Source organism: Lissotriton helveticus, chromosome 2_2, assembly GCF_964261635.1.
Source record: "Lissotriton helveticus chromosome 2_2, aLisHel1.1, whole genome shotgun sequence".
Classification (NCBI taxonomy): Eukaryota; Metazoa; Chordata; class Amphibia; order Caudata; family Salamandridae; genus Lissotriton; species Lissotriton helveticus.
The window spans coordinates 191,057,905-191,073,769 of record NC_136060.1 but is presented as its reverse complement, the minus strand read 5'-3'; the positions used below and the strand labels follow the sequence as shown (position 1 = coordinate 191,073,769).

General features: G+C 45.7%; 1 protein-coding gene across 1 annotated transcript in view; it reads left to right on the top strand.

Annotated features, from left to right (window-relative positions):
* Positions 1 to 15,865, top strand: part of KLF3 (KLF transcription factor 3) — an 87,301-nt gene that overhangs the window by 41,287 nt on the left and 30,149 nt on the right. Inside the window, exon 2 of the mRNA XM_078678345.1 lies at positions 15,023 to 15,115. Coding sequence (XP_078534471.1) covers positions 15,059 to 15,115 — 57 coding nt within the window. The 5' untranslated portion in view covers positions 15,023 to 15,058. The remainder of the gene's footprint in view (positions 1 to 15,022; positions 15,116 to 15,865) is intronic.

The window sequence follows — 15,865 nt, the reverse complement described above, 5'->3', positions numbered from 1 at the left end:
AATTGGTGCCGCAAGGCAGCTGCCTTACCTGTTGTATGGGCCTTGGATCCATTATCGCAGCATAACATTTAGCTGGTGTGAGGGCCCTTACTTAAACAGCATGACCTGCAGGCAGTGTGGCTCAGCGAGTTATCTTGCTCTCGACATCCGATTGTGATTTGCAGGTCTCAACCCGTCAGATCCAACTCACCCGTAACACTCTTCCAGTGTTGGTGTATTGAGTACTTTCAAATGAAGTGGTATATACAAAGTTATAACCTCAGCACACCATAACCAATTAAACAAAAACAGGTTTGGGTGACGTTCACTATTCCCATTAGGGCATAATATGGGCGACTTGGTAAAGTTGACCAAAATTATGGAACATTATCTGCGCAACTTGTCTAACTGTGAAAGCAAGACCAACAATGAATGACTTTGAAAACTGGCTTCAGCCCTCTGCTGTGCCGTTTCTACATGTTTGCTTTCGGAAAGTTGAATTAAGATTACATTTATTCACGTAGAGTAAGGTCACCCAGCCCCATCCAATCTGCTCTTTGCCCTCGCTTCTCTGAACGTGTCCTTCTCCACCCACTTTCCCTTGAGATTATAGATAAAATCAGGACAGCCTTCCCACATGATGTGCAGAGTAAACTCTGAATGTTGTTCCTGCACTCGGGCCTGCTTCTAAATCGACTACACAGTGGCTTCCAGATTGACCCCTGCAACATGACTTCTGCTTCCATGCAATGTACCCTCAATAATTTTCTTTTTTTTATATTGAGTCTACCAGACAGCGCAAGGTTGGATTGAAATATTGTGGGCTTTCCAACCACATACACAGGCTTGCAGCCCGCCCATTCCTTACTTTGGATTAGGTTACTCTTATTTGGCTGCTTCTTATTTGATTTTTTTTGTCAGTCTTGTTTTTGTCTATCTGATGAAGTATAGCCACTTTGCCATCTCTTTGATTGACTGGCTTTCCTCTGCTTACTTTTAGGGGATTACTTTTTAGGTCTTGCTTGAGACCGCGCATGCGCTTGCAAGAAAATTTGTTAGCTTATAGGTGGCTTAGAGCCCACCAATTACTTACTGTCGGTTTGCTTCCTTGTCACTTTCAGTTCCTTGCTTCTCTTTGGTCAGCGCATGCTGGCTTCACTTCCTCTACGTGTGTTCGTTCTTTCCATGGAGCATGGCCCAAGTACTACTTCCTTTTGGTACCCAGTGTCCTACTGCTTGTGTTCTTTCTGAAGTACTTTTTTAATTTTAGTTGTAGCACTCCAAAAGAGTGCATGTGTTTGCAGGCCACCTCAACTCTGCCTCACCCGCTCCACGTTGTTGTGGCTGCATTGTTGTTGCTTGCCCAGTTGTTGTTATCCTGCCATTACTTGCCTCATTATTATTGCCCTGTTGCTTGCCCCATTGTCATTGTTGCCCTGTCATTGCTTGTCCCGTCTTTGTTGATTTGTTGTTCTTTGCCCAATTGTCTTTTGTCCTGTCTCCCTCCTCCCACGTTGTTGCTTCCACCGTAACCTGCCCACTTATGGTAATGCTTGATCTGCCTCCACGTTCTTGCTTGTGCTCTTACTTACCCCCGAGTTCTTGCTTGTCCTACTCCCTCCAGCTTTGTTTCTTTCCCCATGCCCTCCTGCCAGGAAATAAAATCATTGGCAAAGATCTGTTGGCTTTGTTAATGTGTTTTTTTTTGGGTTGCCATTTTGTATAGCGGTGTAGCTGCCGTGCAGCATCTTTGAACGTAACTAAAACAAAAAGGGACAGGACACAGCCATCATCAGGTTTTGGTGATAAGGCAACAAGTAGTCCCTTTCTTGGAATGCAGATGTAACATGGATGACTTCTGTTTGAGCAACTGTGTGTGTTCTTAGATGTATTTACTTGTGGCACTCTTGTTTAGGAAGAGCTCGATGTTTGGATGCCTTAGCCTCCCGTAAAGACACCATGTCATCTCCTAGCTATCCTTGCCTATTCATTTGTTTTATCTTACTGCCATGATTACGTGTTGTATTGCCATTAAAAATGTGCATGTGCATGCACATGGGCCATCTTAAAAATGTAGGAAACATGCTGTCTCTTTGTCAAAAGTATCAACAATGCAATATTTTGCTCTGTATACCTTGTTATGTTCATCTCTTACAATACATACTCCGTTTTCTGATTCCTTTTCATAATACTATTCTGAGATGGGACAGCTTAACACTGCTCATACAGAAAGATTAGCATAGGGCTCCCATTGCCAGTTTCCATATTCTTGAAACCCAAGATGTTGATTTGTGTTGGGTATTTCAATCTACGACATCCTGTGGCAACACAGATAAAGGAACCCAGATTTTATTAAAAACTTTCTCCCCAAAAAAATATAAAAAAATAACATCTTTTGCTTTGCTAATGCTTGTTTTTTGTAAAGACTGTGGGCGACGACCACTATACTATACCTTTCCTATTTCCTGTTTGTTTTGGGTGGGTCAGACAGAAATTGTGTGAATAGAAAAAGCTCAGGAAGGGAGGGGACTAGAGACAGCAAGTGTGAAGGTGTGCCAGCAAGGGTGGGGGCACAGACGGGTAGTGTTTGAAGGAAGTTGAGCGAGGATGCCAATTCTTGCCAGAGTCTGCAGCGTGAGACCAGGAGCTTGTAGACCGCAGTGAGCTATGTTTCTACCCATGCATGACACTGCACAATGCTGATGCAACTACCTACTTCACAAGAGGGATTATGGCCTTCCGCCTTTTTGCCTGAGGCTGGTTGTGGTGTCAGGATACACTTACATTCAGCAAAAAAAAACACAATGGACTGGAATGCTGTCAATAACAATTACCAGTAGCTAAAATTTATTCAAGCACCCATTCCTCACTACGGGGAAAGTGGGAGTCGGAGAGATTTACTAGTTTTAATTAGTGTATTTAAATAGTGAAAGTTACAAGAGTGAGCATCAGAAAACTTTACAATATTTGATTAGTACAATCAGAAGGAACTAGAGGTAGAGGTAAACTTGAATATAGTGGAATACAGATGAGTGATATTTATTTATTTTCGAGTATTATATATATCGCAAACTTCACCCAAAGGTATCGGAGCGCTTTTCAGATTTTGCAGAGCAACATTTACAAGGAATACATAGAAAGAAAAATACAGTGTTAAAAAAAGATATACACTAGATGGTGTAGTAGGTGGACGATATAGTTTGGGGGTAGTGATGGTAGTTTTTTCCAGAGGTAGGAGGAGTAAATGCACAGTTATTTCCAGAGGTAGAGATGTTCAGGCTCTTTGAAGGTTGAGGGGCAAGAGTATTCAGGGACGTTGATTACTTTAGGAGGGAGGGTTCAAGGATTTGTTGAAAAGGAGTAATTTAAGATTTTTCTAAAGTGTAGGAATGACTGATATAATATAAGATAGCAACAACCTGGAAACAGTCACCAGTAAGTATGATGGGGGAAAGGTTGCTTGTATTTAGAAATAAACATACAAAAGCCAAAACAAGACAGCAAGGATAAAGATCCAAAATCAGATTAAATATAGTAGACGTATTGGCAACAAAGGAGTTACCGTAATAGACAGGCATGATTGTTGGCTGTGCTGTAAGTGAAGTTTATACTAAAGTCCCACACCAGCTAAGAACCTGAGTACTTATTGTGCCCTATAGAAAATATACGGTGTATCAATCATTCAATCAGTATTCATATAGCACGGCTTGTCACCCATGAGGGTATCCAGGCACTGAGCTGCAGGTTTCAATAGAAGGGCCAGGTCTTGCGTCTCTTCCTGACATCTGTCAGCTAGAGTGATGTTCGGAGGTGAAGGGGGAGGGTGTTCCAGGGTTTGGCGGTGAGATGGGAGAAGGAGCGTCCTCCAGTGCGGCATTGGCTGTGCGTAGTCTCGAGGTGGGCAGATTGGAAGGTTCTGAATGGTGGGTGAAAGTTCAGACGGTGGTTAATGTTTACAGGTCCTTAGTCGTGGAGGGCTTTGTAGGCATGGGTCAGTAGCTTGAACTAGCATCTTTTAGGAGCCAGTGGAATTCTCGCAGGTGCTGGGTGATGTGGGTCCTTTTGAGAAGTTGAGAATCAGCCTGGTGGCTGTGTTCTGCATTGTCTGGAGTCTTCTCATGAGTTCGCTGGTGGTTCCTGCATATAGTGTGTTGCTGTAGTCCAGGCGGTTGGTAATGAGGGCCTATGTTACTTTTTTTCTGAATTGGAGAGGAGCCATTTGAACATTCTGCAGCTCATGCAGAGAGAGTGGAAGCAGGCTGAGGGGACGGCGTTGGCCTGTGGTTTTGTGGAGAGTTGTCTGCCTAGGATAATGCCAAGGTTGTGGGCGTGGGCGTGGTCTTTCAGTGTGGGGGTGGGTCCGAAGTCTGATGGCCACCAGGTGTTGTTCCGGAGGGAGGTGTGGCTGCTGAAAATCATCACTGGCGTAGGAGATGATGCTGATGTCATGGGTTCCAACGATGTCTGCTAGTTGCGACTTGTAAATGTTGGAAGAGGGTTATACTGAGAGATGAGCCTTGAGGGATGCCGCAGATGGTGTATTTGGGATGCAAAGTGAAGGGAGGGAGGCAGATTCTCTGGGTGTGTCCCAATAGGAATGATGCCATCCATCTGGGAGCATTGTATTAGATTTCGATCTGATGCAGTTGTTTGATGAGTGTGCGGTGGAAGACAGTGTCGAAGCAGCAGAAGGATAAGGGTGGCTAATTCTCTTTTGTCGAGTCGGGTGTGGATGTCATCTGTCACAGTGATCAGCGCTGTTTCATCCTGTGGTTGGCTCCAAATCCTGATTGGGAGGAGTCAAGCAAGTTGTTTCTTTCCCGGTGATTGGTGAGTTGGAGGTTGATGTTCTTTTCAAGGACTTTGGCGGCGAATGGGAGTAGCACAATGGGGGCAGTAGTATTGAAGATTGCTGGGGTCTGCAGAGGGTTTCTTGAGGAGAGGTCTGACTTGTGTGTTTCCAGACATTGGTATAAGTGGCTCTGGTGATGGAGGCTTTGAGGATAGGGGTGAGCTGGTGGCTGATTTTGTTGCTTCCGAGGTTGAAGAGACAGTGGGGGCATGGGTCAGCGGGTGCTCTAAGTGGATGGAGTTCATTAAGGTGGTGGTGTACGGTGTGCTATGCTGTTATTATCTGGTCATTGGTGGCTGTCTTCGTGGGAGTGGGGAGGCTCAGGAGGTTGGTGGGTTTGGGATCGAAGTTTTGGTATATGGGTGGCTATTTTGTTGTGGAACTAGTCCACTAGTGCGTCACAGAGTTTCTGTGAGGAGGGTATCAAGTTTTCGGTGGCTAATGGGCAGGTGAACTCTCAGGTGATGGTGAAGAGTTCCTTGGTTTGGTTTGTGCTGGTCTTGATTTGGTTTATCATGGCCTCCTTTTTCGTCACTTTGAGTTGGCGATGGTAGTTGTTGAGGGCGGACTTTAAGGTCGCTTGAGCGATGTTGTTTCTGCTGGTGCTCCACTTCCTTTCTAGCTGTTTTCATCTGTTTCATTGTGCTGAGCGCTAGGGTCTACCAGCTGGCTCGTTTAGTGGATCTGTGCGGTTTAGCTGGTTTCGTGGGGGTGACATGGTCAGCGGTGCTGGTGATCCAGGTATTGAAGTTCTCTATTGCATGATTCACGTTGGTGCTGCTGAGCATCAGTCCATTGGTGCTTTGTGACTTTGGTCCTGCTGCAGAATGGGGCACTGTGGTGGTTGGGGGTGGTGCGATGTGGTCCAGTGATGTTGAAGTGGACGATGAAATGGTCGGATCAAGTGAGTACTGTGGTGGTGCTATGTCTGACTTTGTTGCTGGAGGTGAAGATAGGGTACAGTGTGTGTCCTGCTCGGTGCCTGGGGACTGAGACCAGCCGTGTGAGGCCTATGTTGTCCATTTGTTACAGGAGGTTGGTGGAGTTGGTGTCTGTGCGGTCGTCCAGGTGGAAGGTGAGGTCTCCCAGGAAGATGTAGTGTTCGGATTTGATGGCAAGTGGGGTGGTAAATTCTGTGATGGCGTTACTGAGGCTAGTTTGTGGTACTGTGCGTTTGTATGAGAGGGTGCCTTTGATTGTAGTTTTGCCACCTGTATGGAGTTCGAAGTTCATGTTTTCCATGATCTGCATGGTTTTGTCTTCTGTGGTGGTACAGATGATTGATTCCTTGTGTACGATGGTCGATGCCACCTCCATGTCTGTTGGCGCAATCCTGGTGTTTCATCTTTAAGCCGTTGGGTGTTGCAGTGTACGTATGTAAATGTTCTTATTCCTTTTGATACATTGTCAGAATGAATATGTTTTGACCCTGGCTATGGCAGTTTCACAACAGGAAGTGATAGTGTGTTAACCGCTCGGGCCAGATGCTTGAGTTCTCCTGGAAGCTTACCGAGTCAGTAATCTCAACACTGATGGCCAAAGTAGGGGGAAGCCATCCTTGAACACATAATCTTCTGTGCCTGGGTCCTTTAAAGGAGGAAAAGCAACTTGCAACAGTTTTTGTACTTGGTTAGGCTTTGACTGGAGGTGCCCTGGCAACCAAGAGGGAAGTCTCTTTTTCTGGGGAGCTGCTGAAGGATTGCAAAAATGGATAGAGCCACTTGTGCCTTAAGTGCAAACACCTCCAGGTGCTATAGCTTCCACCTCAACACTTTGTCCGTTAAAAACAAGGCAAACCAAGGACAGGCAACAGCTTAAGTAAAGGGTTCCTGCCTGTCTATGCCTGGCCTACTTCTCTTGCTTCACACCCATGTTTAATCTGCCTTCGCCCCTTAATCCCATTCAACAGGTACTCCATAAATGCAGGATACTTATAGCAAGCAGCTCTCAAACATACATGAGGGGACACATGTCTACTCTCACTCAATAGAGACTAGATCTGCTGAGGTCAGTGAGCATGCAGCTCTCAAACATACACAAAGACACACATTTCTACTCACTCAGTAGAGAGCAGGTTTGCTGAGGTCAGTGCCCTGGACTCAGTCAGATCAGCACTGTTGCAGTTGTCCTTACAGCCATCTTCCTTTCCTTCTAATGAGAGGCACAGGCATCCTGGGTTAGGGCCACATTCCGTCCCTCCCTCTGAAGAGACTAGGTCTGCTGTGGTCAGTACCCAAGTTCAGTGGTGTCGAGAGTTGGTTCTTGAGGGCCAAATTAGTGCCACATTTTAAGGATGGCCTCTGGATCTGTAAAGTAGTTACAGAATGTTTCAGTGTATGCACATCTAACTTAATATGGAGTGTAGGAAATTAGGGGGATTGGACATCTACTATTGGGCTGGATCTGGGATCCAGGATAGACCCTGTGAAATATGCTGAGTTTTGCCAGTGTATTTGTCCAACGCCGCTGTCAAGCGTCTGTTCTAAGTAAAAACCTGCAGCACTGACCTCTCTAGAGGAGGGGGGGGATCAGATTGGGACCTGTCCCCCAGTTCTGTTAGTTCTGGCCCCACCACCACAACCGTTGAATTTGCCTGGAGGCATAACAGAAAACAAGCATTTACAATGCAATAGGTCTCGCAATTGCGACATTTTGAGCTATTGTAAATGGCAATGCCTTTTATAATATTAAAAGGCATTGTCATTCACAATACCAATAGGTCAAACGTTGGCAAAAGCGAGACCTATTGTATTGTAGAGCGTGGTATCTGTGAAGTGGGCAACGCACTCAAATTAAAGTTTAAAAAAAAAAGAAACCAAGCGCTGTGTCCCTGAAGCAGGCACTGCACTCACCATTAGTTTTTTTTTAATTGAAACTGAGTGCGGTGTCCATAAAGTGGGTGCCGTGCTCAACATGCATGTTTATTTAAAAAAAAAAAGAAAGCTGAAAGAAATCACGGTGCCCCTGAAGCGGACGCTGCGTTCTTCTTAAAAGTAATTTTAAAAATAACATTGCCATTGTACGCGAGTGCTGTGGGGGTGCGTGGCAGCCACTTTCAAAGTTAGAGCGGCATATCGCTCCATATGAAAAGCGGCCGCCATTGTCCTGTGTGGGCTCACTGAAAATACAAAAAGCAAAATAGCGTTCATCGACTTATAACTCAAACCGTGTACCAAGCCAAGTAAAGGGTCCAGTTGTTACGGGAGGTAACAAGTGCAGACAAGGAGGTGTCAAGGAGGGACTAACTAGCCTATTTGCAAATCACAAGCCAGCATTTAAGAAGGACAATGACACAAGCCAACTAAAAATATAGGCGGAGAGTGGACGGGACTTCAAAGCCATACTTCACTGCTGCATGCCTCGAAGCAGCGCATGCACTGCTCAGGTTCGACCTAATAATACACACACTGCACCTTGCACACATATTGATTCGCCCAACTACCTTTCTTTGCTTAAAGCGTTTGAATATGACTTTGTAAGTTTGTATGCATATCTGTATCTATATATTTATATAACACCTGCATTCAAAGTCAGATTTAAAAGTTTTAAGCAAACATTGTATGCATAACTACCCACACACTTTTTCCGAATGACATTGTAGCTGACCCTGCCAGTGTTGTCTGTGGCCTAATGTACGCCTTCCCCCTAAAATTAACTTCTAGAGACACCACTGACCTGCAACCCATGAGAGGGGTTTGTTATTTGCATATCTAAAAGGGCCTAGAGCAATGGCCTGATTTATAGGAACTAGAGACCAATGCAATGGAGGAAACCAAAAGCCCTCACTCGCTTTGTTATCTCCTCACAAGTATCTATGAGAAACTATGATTATGGGGCAGATTTGTTTGACTTTGTTCTATCACTTTATATAATAGATATGCATGCGTTGTTTACATGCCCGGTGTAGCTGTCTAATTACACAAATAATTTAAATAGTACTTTTTTATTGAATTGTTTTATGGTACCTCTCAACCCAATATACTATGTCAGGGCACTTTAAATCGCACACACACACACAATATACAGAGGCAATCGATCATATAACTGTGTAGAGCAATGTACAGGTAATGCCACATAAGGCACTAAGGGCCTGATAACGAAGTCGAGGGGACCGTCACCAACAGGCCATCGGTTGTGGTAGGCCTGATAGGCTATTGGTCCAATTACCAAATTGCAATGCATACAGTCGGACCACAGCGGTCGGAGGGAAAGACCACCGCCTCCTACAGAATCATCTAATCCCAACGGGACAGGGCGCTGGTCTGAATAATACTCCCGAGAAGAGGCGGTGCTGAGGAAAGCACCGCTGTTGGGATTAAAATGTCCCTTTCCAACAGCCATTTCATGGAGGTCCGTCTGCCATGAAAAGGCTTTCGGAAAGGGACTGTGGGGATCCCAAACAGGGTTTGTGGGCTAATTGATGTGCGCGGGGGCACATGTAGTGCCCCTGCGCACATCCATGCCACACAGAGTGCATGGCACACAGTTCAGCGATGTTCACAAACTGCTTTATACACTGCAGCTTGAGCATGGCCCTTTTCCTGGGCTGAGCACAAGCCGTAGTGTAAATGAGAATTTCCCAAACGCCACAACCGTGGTCATAACGTAATTGGGCGGTCGGACCGCCAACTTCTTGTCTGGCGGTCTTCTGCTCACCACAACAGCGGATGGCGGTCTGACCACCCCATGTTGTAATCGGGCCCTGAGTGTTACATGGTTTAGGAGTCACATATTGTCCTTACTAGTAGGCATTAAGAGTGCATAGTGGGGAGAAACACAGTCCTGATTTAAAACAACGCAGTGGTAGGGATTGTCTGTACTAACAATACTTCATAATCCCCCCCAAAAGGAACCCTTTATAGCAAACCCTAGTTTGGACATAGATTGAGACAAAAATAAGGTTCTAAACACATGCCTTGCAATTTGCATGCAGCTCGTTGATGCTGGCTCATAGTTTACTGTGCAATATTAGAGTTGCAACTTATGACCTGCAAATAACACTGATATCATCAGAAAGTCAATTAACTACCTGGGTTATTTTGCATTACTATTATGCTCTAAAAATTGCGTGGCACACAAAGATCTATTCAGCATGTATTTTAACCACCTAACTTATTTTAAAATGCAGACATTTTGTTACCAACTAAGTAAGCAAGAGCAGAGGTACTATCACAGTTACCCTTGTTGACACTTTCTTTGTGGCAAAGTGTTACAAAAGTAAATGTATAAGTTGACAGGCATCAACCTCTCGCCGTGGGCACTTGGTGGGAGCCAGGAGCATTATGACGCGAGTGGAAGGCATCTTGCCTTAAAAAAGCATTTTATGTTTTATCACACTTCTCTTGTAATTCAGGCTGTATACGCGTTATCCCTGCAGTTGCAGAGAGACGCCTTCATTCTCCCAGAACAGAAGCCAGTCTCTCTCTGTCCTTACCAGACATCAAGTGGGCAGGTGTCAATAAGTTCACATTGTCACATTACATATACATTAAAAACACGAAAACGTGAAATGCTGCTTTGTTCAAGGGGTGCTCCTCAGTGGATAGCAAGGGTGCCAATGGGCCTAGTGAATGCTTTAAATGGAAATCTAGAATTGCTGGTTCTGTCTATTTAGAGTTCCTGCTTGCTCCTGAGAAGTGCTGGCACTCTCCCCTAAATATAATGCAGCAGTGGTGAGAGGTGCAGGCAGGGCTTTAAGTGGGCCGGGTCTCACCGGTGCTGAGCGCTGGTAGTTTTTTAAAGGGGGCCTCGAAACTGGTCCCTTTCTGGCTCTGTTTTGTGCCCTGGCACAGGCGGTCCGTTTTTTCCCAGACTGCAGTGACAGCAGGCACATCGATGTGCGTGTGCTCACACTGCTTACTTCACTTCTCACTAGTGAAGTGACGTCATGCCAGGTGAGCATTGTAGGGGAAGGGAAATCCTTTAAAGAGTAGTTTTCTCTCTGGATTTTCTTTCTCTTTTCGAAACTCGGGAGCAGCAAAATTGTTGTGGTGTCACCAGGGCTTTAAGTGGAAGCTTTTTCAATATTATATACAAACCGTAGTTGCTGCTTATTTATCTTATGCAATTAACAACCATTGACAAAGCCAATAGTCCTGACTTGTAGGTATGATGTTACTTGTTCCATCATATACCTGGATGCAATGATAGAAACCGCAAAATACAAGTCGGGCGGCACACTATGCTAAGCACCAGGGCTCGAATCGGGGTACCACGCAGGTGGGCGGCGTCCCCCCACTTATTTTACCAGGAGCTTGATTACTGGAGCCGCACGTTCACTCTTTGGCCTCTCTGGGGCGAGATCAGAGCTCATTCAGAATGCTGCTCACACGATGGCTTCTGTGATGCAATCGCATCTAAGGGGTGACGAGGGGAGGCAATGAGTCTGAAGGTGCAAGCCACCTTTTGTGACGTCACTTCCTGTCGTGACATCGGCATCCCCCCACTTCTTTTTTTTAGAACTTGTGCCCTGCTAAGCACAGATTTTTAGCTTACGAGTTTATAAGCCACACCCTTAATTACACTGACCACACCCATTTGAGAGAGTGGGTGCAGGTACTCTTTTAAATACAAGAAAAGCAGGTACTCCGTACCGGACAGTACCTGTCCATTTAAAGCACTGGGCCTTGTTCAAGCAAGGAAATTGACCCCTCGATCCCCTGGTTTGGTAGTGAAAAACACGAACTAACTTGGATGAAGTGCGCCCTTCTCACCTCTGTACCCTGGTGCCACGACACTGGTTGATTGATTGATTAACTGATAACCACGCCCCGGGCTCCTGCCGCAGGGGTGATCCGCTCAAAGTGGCCTTGCAGCTGGTGAATTGGTCACCGCTGGCTCTGCAGCGCGAGCCCGCCTCGTGCGCTCTGTTGTCCTGGGTGTGTGCTCTGCGCCTGTGGGGCGCCGCTGCCACCTGCTGTCGGGATTCAGCTGCGTCTGCTCTGTTGTGAGGAGATATTTCACCCACACTGCGTCTGTCTGCGCGTCCTCGTGAAGAGACCGGCTCCTCCGCCCTCGCAGGTCCGGGTATACAGTCGGTTTGCTTGCGGGTGCCTTAAGAACGACGTAATTCAAAGAGAAACGCCTCTCAAATCCAACGAGTACTCGTTGGGGGGGGGGGGGGGTGTATTAGATGAGTCACCCCCTCAGTCTGGCACAGCTCTTACAGGGGGGCTTCTGACTCAGAAAACGAATGCCAGACGCCGGCACGGCAGCCCCACATGGACTCTGGGAATGCTGCATCTTAAACCATGACTCCCTCTCTTTCCACAGTCACCCACAGACACATCGCTCCTCTAGGACGACAGACACCTGCATATATGCACAGCGCTAAACACGGACTCCCACGTGCACACCACTCCTCTTGTACAGCAAACACACACAGATCACATATGCACAACGCTAAACATGGACTCCCCACCACTCCTCTTTTAAAGCAAACACACATACACAGATCACATATCACACCACTCCTCTCGTACAACAAACACACCTACACAGATCACATATGCACATCGCTAAACATGGACTCCCACGTGCACACCACTCCTCTTGCACAGCAAACACACTTACACAGATCACATATGCACAGCGCTAAACATGGACTCCCACGTGCACACCACTCCTTGTACAGCAAACACACCTACACAGATCACATATGCACAGCGCTAAACATGGACTCCCACGTGCACACCACTCCTCTTGCACAGCAAACACACTTACACAGATCACATATGCACAGCGCTAAACATGGACTCCCACGTGCACACCACTTCTCTAGTACAACAAACACACTTACGCAGATCACATATGACAGCGCTAAACATGGACTCCCACGTGCACACCACTCCCCTTGTACAGCAAACATACTTACACAGATCACATATGCACAACGCTAATTTTATCACATACAGCTCAAAGACCACCAGCCCCCTGCGCCTCATGTCCTATATTCGTTGTTTTACTATAAATAATATTTGCTGGTGTATTTCATCCCTCATTTACTTTAGTGGCACAGTCTATTCTGACCGGCCACTCTCTGCACGCTAAACACAGAAATTGTTTTTTTAAACTAGTTTATCTCTGCAGATAAGATCATAGCAACTCATGAGAATGGTGCTTTTGGAAAGGTGTGTCTAATACTTTGATGATAGTTGCCAAACCAAACACTGCCTCTACGCTGTGTTTCTAAAACACCAGTCCGTCCATAGGCAGATGTAGGAAATTGTCCCACAGAACAACGAAGGCTGACTATTCACCCTAAGAAAGCACCACCCACTAACCACCACAATAATGTAGGAAAGACATTCTGGTCTTGGAGAATGGCTGGTTTTAATTCCACTTCTCTCGTGTATATATAAAGCCAGTACAAAACCTGCATTCAATACCTTATAAACAGCCCTCATCATATGCATCCAACACAACTCGACCCATATTTAGGCTCTCTCCGAGATCCAGCAGCAGTCTATAACGAACTAAAACACAACACATTCCTTGTACATAACACTGCACCAGATACAAATGCTGTGAATTCAATTACATTCACATACCACCCAACATACAGATTAGAAAAACGCAGATGATATTATCATAAACATACCACACCCCCATGTGCACAATGTTGTATCAGAAGACACCAACCTGGATTGTAATGCTTGCATAAAAGCACTTCAGTCTATCTCAGCTTAAGGGCTATTAATTCACCCCAATCAAGAGAATTATTTCAATTTCAAATATTTTGACACACCTATCTACAGATACAAACTGTGGCCGGCACCTGCTTTGGCCTGATAAAAATTTTAACAAACTTCCTTCCGCTGCTGCTGGTTGCATACAGGAAAACAGTAGTCCAGTCCCAGATTGTGTCACGGTGTGATTAGGTCAACATCATGCACCTTGGCCTACCGGAGTACTTATTAAATCGTCTGCAGGTGGTCCACAATGCGGCAACTAGAGCTATTCTCATTGTTGGGCCCAGAGCACGAATATCCACACATCTGAAGTCCCTGCACTGGCTGCCGGTTCGGAAAAGGATTCAATTTAAAGCTTTGGTCCCCGCTTTCAGGGCCTTCCATGACACAGGTGCCATCTATATTAGGAATAGGATTCAGCATTATGTGCCGCAAGGAGCCCTAAGATCTTCACAACAACTTCTGATGTCAATTCCCAAGTTTTTCCGCGTCCGACTAGGTGGCCGTTCTTTCCAAGTGCTGGCCTCCCGGTTATGGAACTGCCTGCCTCTGCCTCTCGGGCAGGTCCAGGATCTGCTCTCTTTTAGGAAACAGTTAAAAACCTGGCTGTTCCAGCAGTAACAGTCTACAGTGCTTGTCCAATACTGGCTGGTCTTCTGTTGTGTGGTCCTTCGCGCCGGGACACTCTGTGGAGTAGCTGTGCGCTTTACAAGTACCCATTTACATTACATTTCATTACACCCATCTACACACATAATACACAGCAAAGATCTATCTAGATTTATACTACGTGCAAGCTCGGGCCAGAACTATACACAGAATCTCAGATTGGACAACCCAGTGCAGTAACCAGCTAAGCAGACTATATATATTCTCCGTCCATCATCTCCTTGTGCTTGCTTTGTTCGCCCTATAGCCAATAAGATACCACAAAGGGCCCTGTAAAGCTGTTCAAAGAAGCCAGCATACTGAAAACCGTTGAACTGTGGGTCCGTCTCTCACTCTTCATCAACTAACAAAGATGTCTACGTCCAAGAGTCAGAATGAGCTCAGAAGGGTTTAAACCAGAGCTAATATTTCCACAGAAACATGCTCGTTCCCAGGTGTGGGACTCCATTAAAGTCAGACGCTTCTTGGAGGCAGGCCAAGAAAGTTGTTTTGCTCCATGTTGTAGTCTCATTCAGTGAGGGGTCTTAGAGGTGTCCAGCTGTAATCTTTATCCAATTTCATAATAGTATTCTGGGGTGTTGTTACTTACACTTGGAGGGTGGGTGGGGGGTCGGGGCAAAGAGCTGCCAACAGGCACTATTGTCTGGTAAAAGGGCAGATGTAAGACTTTATCATTGATGGTACAATTTTTTTTTGTTGAAACTTGTATTTTTGTTTTGTCTAAAGATGTTTGAAAGTGACTTTTAGCTGAATACGGTGCAATAATGGCTTGGCCCAGGACATGTGAATGAATCTCTTCTGATACATGCCTCTCTTTCTGTTGTGTTTCTAGTGAGGAAGACGACGGGCAGAGGAGTCCTTTTATGAAATGATGATGTTTGACCCCGTCCCTATCAAGCAGGAGCCGATGGAGCCACTCTCGGTGGTAAGTGGCCCCAAAGGAGGCATGATTCACGCTACACTGGCACGAGGGACTGTGCCTTTTACCACACATGTATAACCACGATGACCCAGAGTCTGTCTAGGTTTAGGGGAACTGGAGGCACGGGGTTCTAGGAGCTAGCAGCCTCCAACATAACTGTTAAACCACAAAAGAGCTGCTCCCAGCGGAAAAAAAGCAAAAGTGAGCTAAGTGTAAATGTTTCTTAGTTTAAAATATTGGCATCTTACAAAAAGTGTAAGACTGGTCTCACACACCACCTGGTGTCATGCTTCATCATTGACCAGTCCTCGCCCTCCAAAAACTCGGTTTGATGGAGGGCGGGCATACACCTGACGACAGGGATGCACCTCTAAACTAAGTGGGGGCCCAGAGAAAAAGTGAATTAAAAATCCATTATAGGCGTCATATTATTTTTAATGTTACTGGTGCCTATATGGTATACTAAAAACGTGGTCGGTGTATTGGGGTATTAATTGTCCCCACACTGATATTAAAAGGTTGACATGTTTCTGCCAATTGGCCCGTGTGGGTCCGCGGCATTCATCAGGACCTATGTGTGACTAAGGGGCGGGCTCCACCCAGTCCAAACTATAGTTGGAGGGTGTCCACTATGTGGGCAGGTGGTGAATATGCTCCACTGCAAGGTGGCCTTAGTAGTAGTAGCCTGAAATGAGATAATAATATACAGAAGAAACAATTACACAAAGCTAAATAAGGAAAGTGATAATGCAT